Consider the following 22,470-nt stretch of genomic DNA (forward strand, 5'->3'; position numbering starts at 1 on the left):
CTGCATTAAATTGAAAATTAAGTTCCCAATGCTCTTTTCCTACAAAATCCGTTATCCAGCTTCTACTTCAGGAGCTAAATGTAATCCGGAAGTAGGGGAGAAAGGGAGAAATGCATAAGACATCCAGGAAAGGGTGTAAAGTTGAGGGTATCCAAAAAACCAAGAGGAGGGCAGAAGAATGTGCTAAATATAAATCAAAACTGTAGAGGAAAAAAAAAGAAAAAAACCCACCCAAAACAAAACAAAAAATGACAGTCACACAAAAGAACAAATGGCAGCTGCTGTTGTTTTATGAATTTTAAAATAAAGGTGCTTTTTTTAAAGTGGGAAGTGTCCTTAGACAGGTTCTTTACATGATATGTGGATATTGGCAGTGCCTCTGTGTCGGTGTGTCACAGGTGCCTTATTTCCTTTAGGTCACATTGCAGCATGCTCTTTTTGACCAGGTGGTGCAGGTAGAAATACCACTGCAGTAAAGTGGGACTGAGGGCTTATTCATCACTTCCTTGCTTATAATTTCCTTTTTGATCATCCTGGCTGTGCAGGATGGCTGGCTTGGTTACAGGGCAGATTTGCAGTGTCGTGGGCAGAGGTCAGGTGAGGCACAGGAAAAAAAGAGTTTCAAGGATACTTCCCACTGTTTTTATGACCAAGATGAAAAGGAGAAATGTTGGAGCCTCAGAATGGAGGGGGCAGATACTGCTGTTTTCTGCTTTCCTTCTATTTCCAGATTTCTCTGAGGATCTCACTGAACTCTGCATTATTTCATGCCTAGGCCAGTGGTTAAATACTAAAACATGGACATTTCTCTGTAGCCAGCAAGTTATTTTGAAATATGCTTTTGCAGTCAGGATATGAAGAACTGAAATACACTATTTTTGCTTTTTTACCTAGGTGTTGTAGCAGAGAATTCCCATGCTTTAATGGCCAGCCCTTTTAAAGCATTTTCTCCCCAGCCACCAAAGTTTTTCAAGCCCTTAATGCCAGTGAAAGAGGAACATAAAAGGAAGACCCCACTTGAAAGCCGACCTCTGCTTAGTCAAGAGGTAATCTTTGAAAACCACCTGCTTTTTTAAAGGCGATGGAGTGATTTTGTGTACTTGGCAAATCATTTGCATCTGTTGCAACAGAATTTTGTAATTCTCTGGTAAAATTATTCAGGCCACTCTTTATATGTGGTGGAGTTTTGCTGTTTGCTTTTTACCTGAATACTGGGTTTGTGGGTTTTGGGGTTTTTTTTACTTCTTGGTAAGTATTCTCCTCTACAGGATACTTCTGTTCTAAAGTAGCAGTAACCTACCTTTTTTTTTAATTCTTCAGTAAGATGTTGGTGTGGTTTTTTTCATAGATCAAACATAATTCTGTGAAACTATTCTGGGGTGGTTATAATTCTGGCCTTTATTCCTCACCCTCAAACTCTGGGAGGAGCGCATGAGTTTCCCTACCCATTAACTTGAATTTTGATGCCTATGTGGCCAGCATGGGTGTTTCACCTTCATCTCGTCTCACACCTTTCTAACTTGGCACCCATTTAGCACTGTGGTCAGAGCTGTGGTTTGTGTGATGTGTTGTGTGTCTCAACCTTTGCAGAGCATGCCTCCATCTCAGGTGCACTGTGCTGGCTGTTCTGTGCCTGCAGGAAGCAGTGCCAGCAGCATGCCTGAGGAGAAGATTGTAAGTTTTGTACCAGTGTCTGTCTTGAGGCCTGGTGGTGGGCTCAGAGCCATTTGGTGGTGGGCTTGAGGCACTCATGCTACTGCAGCAGGAAAAAGAAGTCATGATGTGGATATAACCACTTGTGAGTGATTGTAGGTTATGGTTAAAACAGTGGCTTGTCTGGCTTGCAAATGCACTCTGTCATTGGAACTAACTCCACTGGGTTTTGTGTTTTGTTTTGTTTTGGGTTTTAATGTTTATATGTCATTCGTCTTGTGGGGTGGGGGGAGAGGGGAGGCTGTAGTGTTCACAGGGCACAAATGATCAAGTAAAGGATTGGTTAGTGAGCCATGCTGTTGTCACTCTAATATACCTTGTATGTTACCTAGATTTTGTGACTATACCCCAGAGTAAATGGAATGATCCCATTTGGTGTAAGTAACTGTGCATTTAGGTGTGGGTACACTTTAAAAAGCTTATAATTGCCTGGCGTGGAAGTAATATGACTAAAATAAGACTGCCGCTCTTAATTAACCTGCAGCCTGTCTTCATCATAATTCAGGTGGAAATTGAGGTGGAGGGATTTTGTTTTAATCTTCATCTGCTAAATCCTTTTCTCACTGCTGCTTCAACAAAAGTGTATCATCATTTCTGCTGTATGATGGTTTTGGTTTTGGGGCTGTGGAACATGGCTGCAAATACTTGCTTTAATCAGAGCTATAGATTTAAAATTCAGAACCTTCAAATTATTTCCTGTAAGTGTTATAGGCCACCTTTCCACAAAATGCCAGTGATGGATTCTTCCTATTCAAAAGTTATTTTCACTCCTACCATATAGCCAAGCCATTAAAAAACTGTTCCGGATTTCTAATGCTATTTTGTAGGTTGTTAGACCAAGGTATCCCGAGTGCTGTGTATATTTGAAGCTTGGCTCCTGGGTTTGGGTGGCAGCTGTTTTACTCTTGATCATGTTAATTTTCCGTAAGGTAGCTGACGTGCTGACTCGCACTGAGTCACTGATACAAATAGCATGAAGGTATTTGGAAGAAAAAATCTAGTGGGTTGAAAAAACATCCCTTGGAAAGTAAGTTGTTACAAAACTTTCCGTAGCAACTTGAGGGCAGTTTAAATCCCTTGAGTGAAAACAAAGTCCCACCCCATGCATGCCCTGAATTAACCCAGGCACTTGCCTGTGCTGCTTTCCACAGATATGCAGAAGCTTTCAGAGCTAGAGAAAGGCAATATCCTGCCACCAAGCTTTCCAACTAGAAAGGAGCTAATTCACTGAACACTGTAAACCTGCTGTAGCCAACCATGGAAAGAGCAGTTCTTTCAGTTCTCCGCTGCTTGCTCCTGCTGGCTTCTCCCTTGTATCAACACAACTTTTTGTTTGGTTGCATAGGAAGTCAGATCAAGGGAACTGATCCACCCAGTTAATGGCTTGACTACCATGGAGTTATAGTTCATTTGGATCTACTCCTCTCTCTGATGACCTTTTAGACCATTGAGTGGGTCCTGGGGAGACAGGCAAGAAGTAGCAGCCGCTAGTGGGGAGGAGGTTGACGTGCCTACTTTGCAGAGTCCTGCCAGCCTGTGGTGGTGTGTTTAGCAAATGGTGCTTCTGGAGTGTTTTATCACTTTAGGAAAGAAGCCTTTGTAGGATGTAGGCTTCCCAGACTACCCCATTTTTCAGAGCTGCAGTGAGTCTTATGTTTTAACTAGGCTGGAGTATTCCAATATTCAAAACACATCTGTCAAAGGAAGGGGGGGGAAAAAAAAAAGCAGTTAACAAAAAATATTTTTATTCAGTTGGCCTGAAATAGAGCATTCAACCTGAAATTTCAGAGAGTACTTACACATGCTTGATAATGCAGCTATATCAAAACAGCATGATATAGGGGCCTGTTCTATATAATACAGGAATGCAGTGGCTTATGTTAAGGTCAGATGGAATGTTTTCATATTAAGTGTATTTAAATACTGCCAGTAATTAACATGTCCAAGGTGGGGTTGGCTAAGAGGAAAGCCTCCTAGCATGCAATAAAAATTGAGGCACCAGTGATGCAACCACTAGGTAAGTATTACTGATTTTTAAATTAGTAAAATGGGAACTAAGTTGTTATGGTTACTTGAGAGGTGTAATTTAGGGATTTGAAAGCTCGGATGCTTTAACTTCTAATGACACAGTATCTCTGTTACAAAGCAGGTGTAGGGAAGCTGCTCTGTGCTCTTGCTTATTTTGCTTCTTTACTGCTAGGACTTGATGTATAGTCTTGTCTCCTTAGTTCTTGCTGTCATGGCCTTTCTGTTACCAGTTCTTAAATCTGCTTTTCATTATAGTCATTCTGTTACATCCCAGGGAAGTTGCTGAAGTTTCTTGAGCAGTTTTGCAAAGATTTTATCTTTATTTATACCAGTAGCCTGAGCTGTACAAAGGCACCTTCTTTCTTTTTTTCCCCAACATCTCACATCCACAGAAATTTGAAGAACTCTGAAATTGCTTTGTTTCTGGAATTTCCCAATCAGGAAACTTAAGAGGAGCTCTGAAAAGAAGTATGTCTTGTCCCCACCAGGGGCATCTTTTGTCTGTCACAAGGTGGTGTCTCAGAACCTATTCGCAGCATTCTTCATAGCCCATGTCCTAGTAAGAAGATTGGTTCTCTGTACCTTAGCTTTTGTACTTGTGATGACAGATAACCCTGAAATGGCACATGACCAACACTGTGGTTACTTGTTTGACCTTTCCTAATCAAGTCACCAATGTCAGTGTGTCTGCACAGCTGTTTCTCAGTTACAGCCTCTTAACCAGTCTGATTCTGAACAGGGACACCACCAATTTGGGTTTTTTTCAGTCAAATGAGGAATCCTGCAAGTTTCAAAGGAGACACAAAAAACTCTGTTATAAAAATACCTTTTGGTCTCAAGGGGACATTTAGCTAGTATCGACTAGAAATACTTCCTTCATTAAATGTTTATTAGTTTGGAGTTCATATATAATCTTCAACTTGAAAAAGTATATTTGATAAAATCTTAGTATTTTTAAAAAAAACCCCAAACTATAGGGTTCTGCATAGAATAAAACTTTGTTTTGCATAAGTAAAAAGGGCAAAAGGAAAGAAATATGCAGAATGATTAAGAACACGTCCCTCAGAGATGTGCAACTGGTATCCTGCAATATGTAAAAAAGATGTTTTGCATAAGGCTTTAGTGCTTGGAAGGGTATTCTTAGTCTCAGGAAAGCAGGTATTAATTTTTTCCTTCACTTCTAAAGGAGCTGTGGGTTTCAGATGTAAGTAGCAAGATTTTCAGTAGTATAAATAATACTCAATAATGACATTTCTAACACTGTTGCTCCTCTTCAGAGAAATAAATAATTGCAGACTAAAGCCTTCATCCAAATTCTGTATGAGAAATAACTCTGAAACCATGCTGTAAAAATTAGTCAGCAAAGGATGCCAAGCCTTTACTTGAGCAAGTATTAATAATCTGAAATGTGGTTGGATTTGTCAGATATACTTAGACAAGTAGAGACATCCTGTTCAGATACTGATAGCTGTGCCAACAAAAAATTAATATTATTGATAATCTTGAGTCATCTTAAGAGGCAACTCTGTGTGGGTGATACTGAATTCTGTTTTTATTCATGAGTTTGAACATGATAGGAACGGAAATGAGACCTTGTGACAGATAAGGGCTGTCTGACCTATGGGGAGAGGCTGGAATATCTGGACCTGTTTGGTTTTAAGGAGACCAGTCACAGGGGCATCTTACCAATGTATAAAAACACCTGATGGGCCAAGGCAGACTTTTCAGCAGTGCCCAGTGACAGAACATGAAGCAAATCAAAACACCTGAGATTATTCCATCTAATCACAAGATGGAACAAGAAAACATTTTGTCTACTGTGAGGGGAGTCAAACACTGGAATGAGTTGTGCAGGAAGGTTACAGAGATCTCAAAACCCGCCCAACTGGACACTGTCTTGGACAGCCTGCCCTGGCTGACCTGGCTTGAGCAGAGGGCGATTGGGCTAATTGATCTCAAGGAGTGCTTTCCAATCCAAACAATTCTGTGGTTATTCTGACATGGGCAAACTGAGCAAATCTGTTTCCTGTCTGGGCATTTGAAGTTTTGTTACGCAGTTATTTGAGCAGTCTTGGCTGTTATGAAGTGTAGGAAACACTTTCAAGAGGATGCTTATCCTGATGTGTTGGCACTCCATGGTCATCTGGTTAACTGTTCTGCTTTTCCTTTGACATTGGTGAATTAAGGTGTCTGAAAGCATCCAGCTACTTCAGATACCACACAGATCTGCCTTGATTAGTATTTGAAATCTGTGATGCAGATAAAGGAACTGAGAAATAATAGGTGCTTAAGTTTCTTTAAAGTACTTCAGCAGTTTTCATTTTTCCTAAAATACAATTATTTCTAGTAGAAATTTGCTGTAAACTAACCATTCTTAATATATATGTCTGCATATACATATGTTTATACCCACATATATATGTATAAATGAAGACATATATGTATATAAAAAAGGAAGTACTTAAAAAAGCATCCATATGGAGTCCTGCCTGCAGTATTTTATCTTGGGGGAGCAGCCCTACCATGTTGCTGGATTCTTTCTCAGATGCACCTTTACAGACTGAAGTCCTAAGCTTCAGATGGACTCTGTGAAAGCCACATCTGTGGTCTGGTCATGGTGCATCCCCACTCATCACCAAGAGGAAATTCAGGGAGGCACCTCCAAATTCTGCCAGGTTGATTAGCATCACTTATTTCCCTCCAAACATGTACATTTATGGGTACAAATGCTTCCTTGAAGGTTCGCTATAATACTTGATCTTTTTGCTTGTATATTCTAACATCCTGAACATGTTCAGGTGGGATAGCCAGGGGTAAGCAAAATTATTTTGCCTCACTGATATCAGGTTAACAGAAAATCCCATTGTGCAAAGTTTTTAACAATCCCAAAGTTTTTAATAATCTATATTGTAGCAGGGACTCTGTAAGGCCTTTTTCCATTCAAATTTATGTTTATCTTGTTAGCTGGTGAATTAGCTCTATACAGTACCTTCAGTAGGTTTAATTAGTCTAAATCATGGCAGAAAAAAAGTTTGTGGATGGAAACATACAACTTTCCTTTTATTGCTTTATATTTTCTGAACTGTTTAGAATTTCTCAAAATTGAATAGCTCAGTGTAGATAGGATACGTTCCCAGCAACTCTTTTCCATGGTGTCTTCCATTCTTCAGTTAAAGAATATTAAAGGTATATATTTCTCCATGCTCAGAAAGGAAGAAAATCAAGGATGGTTAGTTTATTTTGAAAACCTTGCTGTCACAGGTTCCTAATCCTAATTCCTCTCTTCATTTGCAGGACTCTGAGGAGGAAGACAGTGAGTTGGAGGCCATTAATAAGAAACTGATAAGTCCACAAAGTTTTCAAAATTTCCGGCCTTATGTACCGGAGGAGTTTGCTGACTTCAGTATTTACAATGCTAGCTTGGAGAACAGGGAGTGGTTTTCCTCTAAATCAGACTTCATGAGCTCACGTGTTCTTGAGAAAGAGGTATCCCGCAGCCCCACCACTAGCAGCATCACTAGTGGCTACTTTTCCCACAGTGCCTCTAACGCCACCCTGTCTGACATGCTTGTTCCCTGTAGTGATAGCACAGACCAGCTAGCCAGTCACACCAAGGAGCTGGACTCTAGTGATCCCTCAGGATCATCCCTTGCACATGATTTAAGATCTTCTTCGAACAAGGAATGTCGAGAGTTAGAGAAGGAGTTAGCGAGAGAGAAGTTACCTGTGTTACCACTGAAAGAAAACAGTGCCTTAACGGAGCAAGTACCACTGTCGTTCAGTGCCACTGACAGAGACTCTCAGCAGTTACCCAGAGCTGGATCCCTCTCAGCTCTGAGTTCCTTGGATGGCAAAAACACCATTGAATTTTCAGCACGTGAGGTGACAGTTGAGCACACGACGGATGTTCTGGAAGATCACTCCTTTACTGAGTTCATGGGCGTTGAAGATGGGAAGGACTTTGACCATTCAGCAGCTCCACAGTCGTGTTCCCTTCTGTCCTCTAATGGAGTGAGCGCCTTGGAGTCACCCCAAGGCCCTAGCAAGGGACAGAGCAAGGGGCAGAGCACGTGCACAGGCCAGCAGAGCTCTGCAGCAGCAGCAGGTGACCGGCTTGCAGATGCTGTGGAAAGCCCTTTTGGTTCTGGACTGGTGAAAGACACTTCAGACCCTGAGACTTACCCCGATGCTTCTGTGGAGGATTATATTACGAAGGACCACTTGGATGGTTCCGATTGTGAAGAAGGTGCTCCTGCAGATCAAGGCCATGTCTTGCCGAGCTGGGTGGCCGTGGGTGAGCAAGTCTGTGTTGGAAGTAATAAGATGGGCACAGTAAGATACATTGGAACGGTGGATTTTTCAGCTGGAATCTGGGTTGGAGTTGAACTCAGTGTTCAGCTGGGTAAGACTAAATGTGTTCTGGGTTATCTATGCAGCTAGTGTGACCAATTTTTAAAGTCTCAGTACAATCGTTCCTTCCCATTCAGTCCTGGGAAGTACCTCCAGCTTCATGAAGCTTGGTGTCTGGTACACCCAGTTCTCATCTTCTTGGTTATAGGGATGCTCTGATTCCTTTTTAACTGTCTGAAAGCCCTGCTTTTGCATGTTGTGGTAGTTCCCCATTGGTACCCATATGTTTTTACAGATCAGAGAAACAAGCAAAGCCTAAAATTGGCAGATTTTTTTAAAATCAGTGTGCGCACATTCATGAACAGTGCTAACAGTATGCATCACTTGCCAGATAGGTTTGCTGTCCGTGGCTTTTAGAGATTTATTATTGTTTTCCACTGGGGAAAGATGAATTCCAGAGCACAGGTTTTCTTTATCTTCACTTTGGAGGGGTCAGAAAAAGTCAGTGCTCTGCAAGCGTTAAGAGACTTCTATGGAAATGCTGTTTCTAAGATGTTTTTAGTAGTTTGATAATATCACTTATGCCAGAAGTTTGTCTCCAGCTAAAATTTAAGCTTTGCAAGCAATTTGTTTTGAGGACAGTTTATTTTGCAAAATGAACACGTGCTTGACTTTTTAAACTGTTAGTTAACAAAGCAATATTTTAGAAAATAATCTTTTCGATCTCATTTCAAGCCCTTCTTTCCAGGTTTTGTTCTCCCTAGTGTATGGTGAGCATCTGGCTCCTCACTCAGCAGGAACAATCTTGACTATTTGACAGATAATCAAAGCTATTCACACTTCAGGGCCTCAATTGTATGTGCTCATGGCAGTACCAGCATTTAATCCTGTGCATTTCTTTCCCTTGAAGGGAAGCACGATGGAATTGTGAAAGGCAGAGAGTACTTCCACTGCAAACCTCGACACGGTGTTTTCGTTCGTCCAGGGCGCCTCAGCAAAGCACCAGCTCCCGCAAGGAAATCAAGTAGCACTTCCCGGTCTCAGGCATCTTCCACTTCAGAGAAACGGAAGAGTTCTGTGCTTCAAAGCTCATCAGTCACTCCCAAGACAGGAGGAGATGTCCTCTGCCATTCAGGAGATGCAGCGGCTTCTGCTTTTTCTAGGAAACAGGAAAACAGGAAATCTTGGATTAACTAAACTGCAGTATTTTTGCACTTACTACACGCATCACTGTGTAGAAAACTTTACGGATTTTTGAAGCTATTGTACATTTTAACCTGTCCATACAGAATGTGTATTCTCTAGAGTCCTTGACTTAATTCTCTAATTTTTTATAAATAATATATATATTATATATATATGAATGTGTACCTATAGTTTGTCTGCCAGTGGGCAGATACGGCTGCACACTAAAACACAGTTAAAGCTGATCTGTAGATAACTGAGGTACTGGACTATTTGTTACGCAACAACTTGGGAGATATATTTTAAACAACAAAAGATATTTTATTGAGGAAAAACCAGGATGTAAATCCGTATTTGGAAAAAAAAACCCCAACCGCTACGGTTTGCTGTTCTTAATTACCAAAGAACTTGTTTTAGACTGACATATTTGCTGTTTATATCTTTCTGTTGTAAATGTTTTAACTGGTAACTTGGTGCCATGTTTCTTTCAGTCACTGGGCACCGTGCAGCCTTATGTTCCATGTTTAAGCACACTGAAATATCCAACTGCTTCGTATGTTTTGTCTTCCTAGAGGCCTGCCACTGTGCTGACTTGGCATTGGAATGACTGACGATGCCTGAAGCTATGAGTCTGGCATTTCACATGTTAGCGTGAGCCAGCCGGGCAGTTTGACTGCAGAAACAGTATTACTGCAAGGATGTGAGAGGACAACATTTTTGGTTTTTTAGAGGGTTTTGGGTTTTTTGGGTGTGGGGGTGGGGAGAGAAATGGGAAATAAAGAAGCAGTAAATGGATCATGACTGCAAACTTTGCACTTGTTACTTGTTGGTTATTATCAAGATGAAATAGAACCTGCTAAAGTAATTTTAATCTGTAAAGTTTATTTTAATAATGGGAATGATGGAGGGATTTATGTCTGGTGCTCATGAATTCCTAAGAAGGTTGTTCCACATGTAGATACTGTAGATGCCTGTACAAGCATTCTGGATATTTGTAAAGCAACATGGTAAAAAATGAGTGGAGTGAATGGCCTGCTGTATCTTTTCTTTGTTCCTTAGCAAGTGAATGATTGAGATACCTGGGACCTTACTGAAAAGCTGCTGTTCTTTCTTTGATTGTTGTGTACAGTAAGCGGACTCTCGTATTTTACTATTTACTGTAAAGAACTGTAATTTATATACTGCCATACTGTATTTAATTGGTGCAGACCTATTGTGTGTTAGAATACAGACTGTTTACTTGGGATTTAAGAAAAAAATGTTTTGCTTGTGTTTGGTACAATTAGGCTTCACGCTCAAAGAGAGAGCTGTTTCTAGCTGGTGCTGCTCAGATGCAAAGGACTTGGTAAAAATGCTGAAGGACAGTGTGGCTGGAGTGGAAGACCAGATGGTATTAACCCATGTTACCACTGAGCCTCAGAGGAGAATAGCAGCCCCCTGCTGTGGATGCGTGTTCCTCACCTTCTCCTTTCCCCGTCCCTCCCAGGAGGAGGAGCGGAGCCGGGGAACGCCTGCCAGAGAAGAGCGTCATGTGGGTCAAGGGGAGATGGGACAAGTTCCTGGAAGACAGACAAGAGAGGATCATTGCTAAATATGTAAAGGCCTCAGCTGCCTGCAGCACGGTTGGCAGCTGGGAGGGCAATGTGCTGGGGGGAGGCAATGAAAGGAGGGGCTGTGAAGTGCAGTGCACTTGCCCTTGCCATGGTTTTTGTCTCTTCTAAGACAGGATTCTTATGTGCAAATTGATTTTGGTGAAATGCATATCTTTACAGAACAGTTCATGCTTCTGGTGTCCACCTAGTGTTGCTCTCACTGCATTAATGACACTGCTGCTGGAGGAAACTACTGTGACAGAAAAAATATTATACAGAATTATTTTATCAGGCACAGATGATTGTAGAACACTGCCAGATACCAACACCAAACACCCCACTGTCTTGAAGTTAAGTTTAGACGTCACTTTAATTTTAATCTTTTTATAAACCTTTTAGCAAATCCACTTACACATTTGCATTAACATATTTGTCCAGGGCCACTACAAACAATTTTGAAAATCAATGTGGCCGTTTTCTTATGGCAAACATTCAGTATTTACACCAGGTTAGCATCAGCCAGCATCAGCTGGGCTCTTCATTGTTTCAGACCACTGAGAATACAGAATGCATGATTGATTGCTTCAGAAACACTGTGATAATTGGGCTGTTGGAGTAGGCAAGCTGTACGTGCCAAAGAGACCAAAGCAAGCCAGCCTCGTGTCCTTCTGCACCCGTTTCACATAACCTGTGCTACCGTGAGTTCCCTTGTTATTAAAAAACTCTACTTTTGCAAACCTTGCATGTTAACATGCCCTTCCCTGGGTTGATGTAATGTTAGAAGGAGCACATATAATGAGTCCAATGATGTGATAGGAAAATGAAAGCTCTTTGGTTGATGTGCTCCTCAAAACTCTAGTACATAAACAGAACCTTTTTTTCCTGTTAGCAAGGTTAGACTAGGAATTTGCTGTCTTGAACTTTGGATTCAAAGTGGAAGAAAATCATGGTGATAGTGCAACTGCGAATTCCTTTTTTTGTTGTTTTTAATATTAACTAGCTGCTAAAATACACTGCCTAATAAGCACGGTATACAGTCTGTAGCAAGATCTCAATTTAAAAAAACCAAACAAACATCAGTCATGATACTGAATAACAGTATGCAAAGCCAATCCCTCAATCAACAAACCTGCCATCCTGTTTGTTTCCTCAGTCCTCACAGAATTACTGGATTTTGACCATCAGGGTGGTAGGAATGCTGAGATCACGCTGGCCTTCACCCTGTTTTCTGAGTTTATAATGTGCTGTTTTTCCGAGCATGCAAGCCTTTATGGAGGCACGGAGTACTGAGGGAGCAGCTGGCACAGCCCAGCAAGCACCAGCACAAGCGTTTAGTCAGCACCACTCACTGTCTCAAGGTTCCCCCACCAAAGGCTTCCTTCGAGTTTGCAGCTGGAGGCAGAGTACAAAATGCTGCTACTCTGTAAACAATAACAAGTGCCATGGAGCAGTGTAATGAGAGAAACGTCGGCTGCCAGCCTCTGGGTGTTCCCTCTCCTGCCCTCAGGTGAACTCGCTCAGGTAACGCGTCCTGTGCCATCAGGAGCGGGAGACGGGAGCTGCCCCCGGGGCTGGACAGGCTGCTGGTGGGCTTGAAAGAGCACGGTGGGACTTGCCTTTCAGCCTTTCCCCTCTGCGGGTACATGTTTTGGGGGCCTCTTCATCTGCCTAGCTGGTAATTTACAGAATCCAGAGGGAGGGAGAAAAAAAAGTGTCAAAATCTCTGACTGAAAAGGACCATAACGATTTAGGGTTGTTGGGGAAGGGTGCAGAGGAGGTGGCTGGATGAAAGCAAGCGCTGCCTTCTTTCTGCAGCAAAACATGCTAAAAGCAGCTTTTCTCGTTAAAAAAAAAAAAAAAAAGTGGAAATCGTGTGCTGTCCAAGACCAGCGCAGTTTTCATCCGTGAACGCGTAAACTGCGAACGCCTTGAGGGTGGACCGCGGAGAGGGATGACGCTCCAAAGCCATCCAGCCTTCCTGACCTATTTGCGTATCACTCCAGCTCATCCACGCATCCACCCCGCCTTAACACCGCGGCTCCTTCTCCGCGGGAGGGCGGGGCGGCGCCGAGGCCCGGCCCTTGCCGGCATCGCGGGGCGGGACGTGCGAGGCCGCACGGGGTGAGTGGCGGCGGGCGGGCCGCGAACTCGCGGCCCCGCGATTTGCGTGAGGGCCAGGCAACCGCGCGGGCGGGCGGAGCCCCGACGAGGGGGAGGTGGCGGAGGCGGTGGCCACCGCCTCCGCCACCTCCCCCTCGTCGGGGCTCCGCCCGCCCGCGTTGTCCCTCCGCACGTAGGCTCGCTGCGGGCCGTGGCTCAGTCGCTTGGTTTTGCCCCTTCTTCTTAAAATGCCGGCGGGCAGCCGGGTCCTGGGAGGTGCCTCGGGTTAGCAGCGCGATTCGGAAGCGTCGCGTAAGTTGAGTGTCGGACGAAATGGCTCGGTGCCTTTGGAGCAGGGCTGATTCTCCCCGGTTCTGAACAAAAGCGGTGATGCCGGGCCGAGGGTCTCGGGGTGGGGGTGATTCCCTGTTCTGCAGGTGCAGGAAGCCGTGGCGAACACCTGCACCTGGTTCTCTGAGGAGAGCCCCTCACAGGAAGCTGGCAGAAATACGCACCCTCGCTGGGCCGCTGATGTTTGGTTTATTTCTCCCCAGGTGAAACACTTCCGAGGGATCCTGATGTGTCTCTTTCAAGTTACCGCTAGAAGGTTGGTTTCCCAAGCGCATTGTGGACTTAAGGCCTCGTCTTCAAAGAAACAGAAGTTTTGCTTGGAAATGGCTCGTCCTAGTTCAAGTAAGACGTGTACTTGTTTGCTTTAGCACCCCGGACAGGTTTTTAAGGTGGATTTTAAGTGCTAGAAGGTTTCGTGTGCTAGATGAAATCCATGGCTTAAGTCAAAACATTTAAAACACTGTGGAGTTCCCTTTTTTGTCCCCCGGCTAGTAAAATTACCTTTCCATGTCTGTGTTCTGTATAGTTCCAAAAACACTTGCATGGTTGCAGTCAGCATGGCTGCAACAGAAACGTGTTTCTAATGTTTATAATTTATGCACAGAAGTATGCAATTGTTAATTGCATTTCCCTTTCATAATCCTAATGAGTAATAAAACTAATTCCTTGTTTCTTTGTACAAGAATGGGCCTCCAGCACTTGTAACAGCTCAGGAGCTGGGTAACCCCAGGAGCCCTGTTCAGACTAGCAGTTGTAGCTGTCCTCTTTCTGCTTGTTTGGGGGGGTATTTTGGTTTTGTTTTTTGATTTGAGAGTGTGTCTTAACTTGAAAACTGCACACGGGTACAACACCAACCCCCCAATAGTCGGGTAGCCGAGGCAAATTTGCTTTTTCTGCTGCCTTGAGCATCAGTGTTTGGCTGCTGCCAGAGACCAGGCTGGGAGGGCTTTGGGCCTGAGCTTTACACATTCAGGGCTTGTGAGGTTTGGTTTGCAACAGCAGGTGGGGTATCAGAATAGCAGCGTTCTCTGCCCAGTCCTGTGGCTCTGTGCTAGGTGCCTTGGGACTTCTCCACTGACTGTTTCTCCTTACAGGAATTTACCTGCCTTTGGGTGGGCTTTATTTGTGTGTGTGGGGGGGGTTGTTTTGCTTTTTATTTTAAAGACCACCTAGTAAATTGTGAGGATTAGGGTTGTGGTGAGCAGCTCAAAGTTCAGCTGGAAGCTGCTCACTAATGAGGTACTGTAGGAGTCTGTACTGAGGCCAGTATTGTTTAACACCTTCATTAATGATCTGGATGATGCACCAGAGCCTATCCTTGGCAAGTTTCCAGATAATACAAAGCCGGGAGGAGTGGTTGATACTCCAGAGGGTCCTGCCCCAGGGGAGAAATAGCCCCAGGCCCTAGGACAGGCTGGGGTGAGCAGCTGGGGATCCATCCGCTGGGCAGGAATGTCCCTGGGGATCCGCTGGGCACCAGGTTTACCTTAGGCCAGCGATGAGCCCTTGTAGCAATGAAGACTCCAGGGCATCTTCTCAATGCATAAAACCACCCCCTGGTGTTTGTCTGCTGTGAGGGTGGTCAGACAATGGATTGAGTTGTGCAGGAAGCTTATGGAGCCTCTATCCATGGAGACATCAAAACCCACCCCACAGGACATTGTCCAGGGCGGTCTGCTCTGGATGACCCTCCTAAATGGGGGGGGGGAGGTTTGAACAAGACAATCTCCAGAGGTCCCTTCTCACCTCAGCCATTTTGTGATTCTAACCTGTGTTACTTTAAAATTCATATCTGAGGTAAACCGCAAGAGATGTTTTTTTGTCTCTCTGCAGCTAACCTGTTCCTTTTTAATCTTGTTTTGACTCACATAAAAAGGCAAAGGAAATTTCCCATCTTTTTCCCAAACTACTTTACCATGCAGCGAAAAATGGAGGGAATAACACATTAAAAAATATAAAATACAGTTGCAAAACTAGAAAACGGGCAAAATGCCTCAAAAGAAAATATGTTTTCCCAAATTACCCTAATTTTGAAGGTGATACTTTGTGGAAAAAAACCCCAAAAACAACAACAAAACAAACATATATTTTTTCATCTCAGGATCTTACCTCACAATTATGAAGCAACCTGTTCCTGGGTGGTGGTGCCAACAGTTGTTATCGGGGTAGTATCTAGTGTGGGGTTTTAGTTAAATGCTCTGCCTTTCAAATATTGACTATAATCATGTTGAGCACAGGTTACCCTACTGAGCTTGCTCATACACATATTTTGAGGATCTCCAAGAATTGCCCTTTAAATTCCAACATAGAGAAGCTCAGGAACCAGTTGGTGTTCTGAAATTAAAGTCATGGGAGTTGTGTGTAGAATCCGTTTCTGGATGTGTACATGTGGCCTCTTAGGTCACAGTGTGAGTGCCTGAACAGCTCCTTGTTCTCCTGCCCTGGCACAGACATGGCTGATTTCCGAGAGGTGTTTGCCAAAGCCAAGCACATCGCCATCATCACCGGAGCTGGGGTCAGTGCCGAGAGCGGTGTCCCCACCTTCAGAGGGGCTGGAGGCTTCTGGAGAAAGTGGCAAGCCCAGGTAGGTACTGGTGGCCTGTGCCTCTCTGTCCATCACTTAGGTGAGTGTGGAGGGTCAGGAACAGCTGGGGGAAGAGGGTGGAAGTTCTCCCATGGCAGTGCAGCAGGGACAAAGCTCTCTCCACAGCTGCCTCTGCAGCTCTTCCTCATCCACTTGGGGATCTGCTTCTGTCCTTCAGTTTATCAGTTGCTTGGGAAAAACAGCATTCTTGCAGGAAGCTCCGGGTCTTTCTACCATCCTTGTTTTCCTGCAGTTCAGCTGTTTGCTCATCTTTTGACACCGTCACTGTTTTCCTACCTTGTGGGGCCTTTCCTGTTTTAAACTCTTAAGAACCTTCTATCAAAATAACAAAGTAAGAACTGATGATAGAGGCTGGTTGTTTTCTTTTAATCTTGGTGTCTCATAACACTCTGTAAAAAGGCTTTAGGACTTGTTTTATTTGCAGGCAGGTTCTTTAACTCTCCCACAAGCTCTGTCTCTCTTGCTGGAATGATCTTGTGAGCACTGAGAGCCACTGGGGTGGGAGAGGAGGTGGGAGCAGACACTGGGAGTGCAGCTGAAATCACAAACAGTGTGAGCTGTACAGGGGCCTTGTGAGTCTCATTCTTGCTGGGGCTGCAGGTGTTCCAAGCAGCTGTTACGGTGTCAGTACCTGCTACCCCAAATTCTGCAATCACACCTGCTTGCTTTGTGGTTTCTAATTACAGCATTCCTGAAAGATTTGATGAAGTTAAAAAAGGGTCAGAGAGATGAGTTTTTTAGCTGGTTTGGATCTAAAGATGAGGTTTTTTTCTTTCAGTGCCCATCAATTCAAATAAAACGTGTGTGTATAAATGCCTGGTCCTGCTGCATCAGAAACTTGTATTCAGTGTTTCTGTGTCAGTAGAATTGTGCATTGAGGCACTGGACTGAGCCGCTCCTTGTTTTTGAGACAGATAAGGCAAAATCAGAGTTACTGTGAAAAGCGGCTTCAATTTTACCTGCACACCAAAGGCAAGACATTAGACTTTGGTTTTGACAGTGGGTGTAATTTGGCTTGTGTTACACTTAAGGCAGAACAGAAATTGCTAGCGAAGGAAATACATTCACTTGATGCTGAGTTTTATGGCTGCTGTGGAAAACAGAGTTATGGGTGCCAGAAAATTGTGTGTATTGGAATATCTCATCTTGCTTTGTGCTAAGTTCCTAATAGTTTGGCAGGGCAGCACAGAATATGGTTGGAGTGTAGAGTAAAGCCACGCACCATACTACTGCTGTAAGTTATTTCCTCTTTTGATCTGACATTTTGAGTTGTCACCCCTGTAAGGGCTGTGGAGCAATATTCTTATTAACTGCATCTGGTTATAAATAATCTGCTTTTGATAACTTTGTGATGCTGGCAGCAGTGTACATGGCAGAGATCCAGCAGGCTTCATCTGGGGAGGGGATTCTTCTTTTGTTGTAGGATGACCTGTTAAGTGTTTTGCAGGAGCTGGCTACTCCGGGGGCTTTTGCACGAAACCCTTCCCGTGTGTGGGAATTCTACCACTACCGGCGGGAAGTGATGCTGAGTAAACATCCCAATCCCGCACACATCGCCATTGCGGAGTGCGAGAAGCGTCTGAGCAAGCAAGGAAGGAGCGTGGTGGTCATCACGCAGAACATCGATGAGCTGCACAGGAAGGCAGGCACCAAGCATCTCTTAGAAATTCACGGTAAGAGCTGGCTCACCTCTCTGCCACAGGCCAGGAAACCCGGGGTGGGGAGTGGGAAGAAGGGAAAGCAGGATAAGTACAGAGAGAAAAGAACTTTGTCTTTAAAATTACAATAACTTGCATAAAGTTATTTACAGTAACACCCTGTTCTCTTTCAGAAGTTGTTTCATGTACTTTGTAGCCTCTCTTTATTCTTCATCTTTAGAATCACAGAATCTCATCTTCCTGTTTTTAATGGATTCTGACAGTACACAGGAACTGGTTCTCCCTTCTCACTTGCAGAGTTTTCTGCAGATCCACTCGAATTCACGTGGCTGTGACACCTGGCTGATTTCACGTAGAAAAGGGGAAAAGAAACCCTAAGGACTTCATTGTGGTAGTGGTGGTGTCAGACTGCCACCAATAAAGGGTGTATTGGCAAGCCTGGCCTGACCCCTGGTGCTTCCCTCTGCCCCATTCTGTCCTGTCCCCACCTCTGCAGTCCTTGGCTACAGGAGGACAAAGGGACTGGAAACAATTGAAATTCCCTTACCTTTCTTTCCTGCACCCAGTGGCCCTCCCCCTCTCTTCCCTGTAGTCAGAGGCATTCCTCACTCCCACAAAGTGCCAGAGGAGAACAAGGCACCTGGGGGTCAGCGGGGCTTTTGGATCTGAGGAAATGTACTGGTGTGGAGAGAAAGAGGGTGGGGAAACTTTTCTCCATCCTCGGAGGTGCCCCACACATTTCTCCACTCCTCAGACCCTGCCGCAGGGTGGAAGTCTCCCAGGACAAAGACCCTCAAGCACTGTGATGCTTTTTAACTCAAGTATCACTAAAGGTTTAAATGGCATTTCCCACTGCTACTTTTGTGATTTGGACACAGGAAAGCTGCACAAGCTGTTTTGCAGTTGTGGACCCAATGATGAAGCCTTGGCAACAGTTTAATTTTGGTTACCTGTATTCTGTGCAAAATGGACACAATTTTATACTGTTGGTAATATTGCACATCTTGACAGCATGTTAGTAATGCTACAGAACTCTTGGGAGTGGGGAGTTTTGCATGATACAAAATGGTGTTAACCAGCATATTTAATTTTTTTGTAAGAGGAAAAGCAATAAACAGAAATCATCTCCCTCAGTGATACTTTATGATTTTCCTCCAAGGTATATTACAGGACTGTGTATTACTCATGTCCTTAGGCAGAACAAGGTGACACTGTGGGACTGTCTTTGCTGTTACGTTCCTGTAGTGAGTTACCTACAAAGTGCAGCCTTCAAGGTCTGTAAATGAAGGCTGCCCAGAATAAACACAACCACTTGCCTGCACAGCCACACCTCAGAGCCATCGCCTCATCCCCAATGTTTCCTCTTTGTGTGTTCCAGGTAGTTTATTTAAAACTCGGTGCACCAGCTGTGGAAATGTAGCTGCCAATTACAAGAGCCCGATCTGCCCCGCGTTGGCTGGGAAGGGGTAATCCATCCTCTTTCTTTCACCACTAAAAAAAGGAAGTGGGCAGGGGGATGAACCAGGCATATGCAAACAGATTTTTAGGGATTTTTTTCCCTTTGCATTTCACCAGAGCTTTAGATAGTTGCATAAATAATTGTTGTGCCTTTGACAGTCTTGGACAGCTTATTACTGTTGCTCAGCTCCAGGATAATTCTGGACAAATTCCTGCCTGCCTTGTGTGTGGTATTTCAGGATTGTAGTAGGTGTTGAAGTTGGCTCAAGTTGCAGATTCCTTGATTGGAGGGTGTGCATTAGAGAATACTAACATTTTTAGAGAATGCTAAGTTTTTATTAATATATAAAGTGCATTTTGTAGAGCTGGATATGTATTTCCATTTTGTAACTTCAGAGCTCCAGATCCTGACACAGAAGACGCTGCAATTCCAGTTGAAGACCTTCCTCAGTACGTATGAACGACTTTGTTTGGACTGTTACCTCTTCATGCTTTGTGCATCTCGGAGCTTCATGTTACTGTTCATGTCATTTTGGAAGGACATTCCACAGGAGAGAAATGTGTGAGACTTTGCCCCGGAAAACTGAGTCTGAAGTTACAGGGACATCAGACAAGGAGTGTGTAGGAGAAGTTACCATGGTGCTAAAGGCATTGCACATTTGTGTACTTCAGCACCAAGATGAAACGTGCCTGAATTTGTGGGGTTTGTAGTAATTGAAGTAGTAGGAGAATTGCAGCAAGAAAGTGAGTGAAAGTGAGTGCTGCAGCAGTAAATGTTTTGTTACTTTGCAGGTGCCACTCAATGTTATTCTGGGGTACTGTGCTGGGGTCCGTCAGGCACTGAAAGTTCACGGTGCTTTTTTACCCTGCCCGAAGCTTTGCCTTAGCTAGCTGCAGATGCAAAAAACCACCACATTTTTCATCTGGCTCCTAAGGGAAAGAGGCTAACACGATGCTTCTGTCTTTTGGTTCATTTCGTCCTTAAAACCCTATTAGCCACTTTGTTAAAGCTGATGGAGGCCGAGGTTTTAATTTTCATGCATTTCAGGAGCTCAGTAAGGGGAAGACACAGTTAAGTATCTGTGCTGAACAACTGTTCAGCAACCCCTTCCATGTGGCCAGGCGGCACATGTGTACTTCCAGCACATGTGTAGCATGGAATGAGCTGCCTTCTGTCCAGCATGTGGTAGAGGAAGGTGTGGGGAAGGCTATGAAGGAGAAGGGAGAAAGAGTGAGGGCAGGTAAGCCATGCCCAAGCGGGAATGAAACCTGTGTTGCCATTCTGCCGCCTGAAGCGCCTCCGTCAGCAGCGTGACGCTGTCCCTTTGTGGTGTTTGAACAGGTGTGAGGAGGACGGCTGCAACGGGCTCCTGCGTCCCCACGTCGTGTGGTTTGGTGAGGCCCTGGATCCCAGCGTGCTCACAGCGGTGGAGAAGGAGCTGGATATTTGTGACCTCTGCTTGGTAGTGAGTGGCGCTTTCCTTACCTGTCCTCTCAGCTGGCAGGGAGGCCACGCTAAGGAGGTGGCACCTCCTGGGTAACGCAGATGCATCTGTGCTTCCCTGGGGGACCTAAAAGCCCAGAGGGACTCTCTGGCATCCAGTGTAAAACATTAAAAGACCGTGCAGTTTGAAAATGTACACAGACTGCTCAGAAGTTAACAGGTGCACAGGTGTTAGGGATTGGACAATGTTGTTTAGTTGTTGAATTTCACTCCCCCTCTACTCTGCTCCTGCAAGATCCCACCTGGAATACTGTGTACAGTTCTGGTGCCCCCAACATAAGAATGTCATGGAACTGTTGGAGCAAGTCCAGAGGAGAGTCATGAAGTTGGTAAGAGGACTGGAGCACCTCCCCTATGAAGAGAGCCTGAGAGAGTTGGGGCTGTTCACCCTGGAGAAGGGAAGGCTGTTGGGAGACCTTAGAGCAGCCTTCCAGTACCTAACGAGGCCTGCAAGGAAGCCAGAGGGACTCTTCATCAGGAACAAGGGGTGATGGCTTTAAACTGAAAGAGACTGAGTTTAGATTACATATAGGAAAAAGTTCTTTACCGTGAGGGTGGTGAGGCACTGGAACAGGTTGCCCAGAGAAGCTGTGGATGCCCCATCCCTGGCAGTGTCTAAGGCCAGGTTGGACGGGGCTCTGAGCAACCTGGTCTAGTGGGAGGTGTTCCTGCTTGTGGCAGAGGGGTTGGAAGGAGACGATCTCTAAAGTCCCTTGCAACCCAAACCATTCTATGGTTCTAATTTCTCAAACAGTGAAAAATACAATTATTTTGATACTTAAGTTTAAAAAAAAAGTTATATACTGCTTTTTTGAGAGGTGGTTTACATGCCATGTAGGTTCCAGATCCCTAACCAAAACACTTGCTCAGAATATTGCGTTCCCTTTATAGAATGATCTCAAGTAATAGAAGGAACGTTTCACTGGGTTTTTGTTTTTCCTGAAGACAAAGTGTGCCCTTTTGTTTCTGGGATTTTTTTTTCATCTACAGTTACAAACTGGTTTTTTTTGGGCTGCATCAGCAAAACAATTCCTGATTGCTACGCTATGTTAAATAGCTACTGATTTGGTTTCGTTTCTCTAGGGATCTCCCAGGCTTTAGTGCACCTGCATTTCTCTCTTGTGAGAAGGACCCTCACCTTGGGGCTGGGTTGGTTTGCTCTGTTTAGGCGCTGTCCTGCTACACTTGCGACTTTTGTCCCATTGGCTGCAGGTCGGGACCTCGTCCGTGGTGTATCCCGCGGCCATGTTTGCCCCGCAGGTCTCTGCCAGAGGAGTCCCAGTCGCGGAGTTCAACATGGAGCCCACTCCTGCCACGAACAGGTTCAGGTAACGCTGCTCAGGAACCAGCCGTCAGTGCCCTCCATCCTGCCTTTTGCGTCCAACTGCTGAAACGCTGCGGTTAGACCAATACGGTCTAGTTTTCTCCCCAGCACTTCAGAAATATTAAGTTTCTGTTAGTAAGTAAGAAAAGATGATTCTTCTTCCATGGTGGAACTAAGTCTCACTGAAGACACAAACCGTACTGTTTTAAGGGTGAGGCTGAAGTCTATCCCTGCGCCCCACCAGGCCTAAACCCCTCTCTCCTCCTTTTCTTCCCTCCCTCTCTCCCGTCCCCCTGCCAGACTCGCCAGGTAACAAAGCTGCGAGCAGCGGGATGCGCCGGTGGCTGCCCGCGCCCTAAACCTGCTGCTTCCTTCCAGGTTCCACTTCCCGGGCCCCTGCGGGACCACGCTGCCGCCGGCGCTGGCGCGACACGAGACGGAGATCATCTCCTGAGCCCCGGGATCGCCTCTGGATCGCCGGGAGCGGCCCGGCGGGGCCCAGCGCGGGGTGGGCGGGCCGGAGGCGGCGGCGGGACTCGTCCCCATGGCAATAAAGGGGCGGCGGCGGGGGCCACCCCCGATGTCCTGTGTCTGTGCGCGCA

At 44.9% G+C, this 22,470-nt stretch overlaps 2 protein-coding genes across 9 annotated transcripts in view; both read left to right on the forward strand.

Moving 5' to 3' along the window:
* Nucleotides 1–11,052, forward strand: part of KIF13A (kinesin family member 13A) — a 104,788-nt gene extending 93,736 nt beyond the window's left edge. For 2 of the 5 annotated variants that reach the window (XM_039550051.1, XM_039550052.1), the window contains 4 exons: nt 895–1,046; nt 1,591–1,674; nt 7,036–8,143; nt 9,002–11,052. In XM_039550051.1, the coding sequence (XP_039405985.1) occupies nt 895–1,046; nt 1,591–1,674; nt 7,036–8,143; nt 9,002–9,288 (1,631 nt within the window). In that variant the 3' untranslated portion in view covers nt 9,289–11,052. The remainder of the gene's footprint in view (nt 1–894; nt 1,047–1,590; nt 1,675–7,035; nt 8,144–9,001) is intronic. The other 3 variants (XM_039550053.1, XM_039550055.1, XM_039550054.1) reach the window with 2 other exon arrangements.
* Nucleotides 11,053–12,906: 1,854 nt separating this feature from the next.
* On the forward strand, nt 12,907–22,434 carry SIRT5 (sirtuin 5). 4 transcript variants are annotated; one of them, XM_039550058.1, is made up of 9 exons: nt 12,907–12,989; nt 13,523–13,661; nt 15,770–15,903; nt 17,372–17,597; nt 18,961–19,048; nt 19,437–19,490; nt 20,383–20,506; nt 21,757–21,872; nt 22,247–22,434. In XM_039550058.1, exons 2-9 carry the CDS (start codon nt 13,547–13,549, stop codon nt 22,320–22,322), a joined length of 933 nt encoding a protein of 310 aa, XP_039405992.1. In that variant the 5' UTR covers nt 12,907–12,989; nt 13,523–13,546; the 3' UTR covers nt 22,323–22,434. The 4 variants fall into 4 exon arrangements, with proteins under 4 accessions (XP_039405992.1, XP_039405993.1, XP_039405991.1 ...); XM_039550059.1 differs by lacking the exon at nt 12,907–12,989 and adding an exon at nt 13,124–13,280 and having other exon boundaries at nt 22,247–22,433; XM_039550057.1 differs by lacking the exons at nt 12,907–12,989; nt 21,757–21,872; nt 22,247–22,434 and adding exons at nt 13,196–13,280; nt 20,780–20,904.
* Nucleotides 22,435–22,470: the final 36 nt, after the last annotated feature.

Source organism: Corvus cornix, chromosome 2 (genome assembly GCF_000738735.6).
Source record: "Corvus cornix cornix isolate S_Up_H32 chromosome 2, ASM73873v5, whole genome shotgun sequence".
NCBI lineage: Eukaryota > Metazoa > Chordata > Aves > Passeriformes > Corvidae > Corvus > Corvus cornix.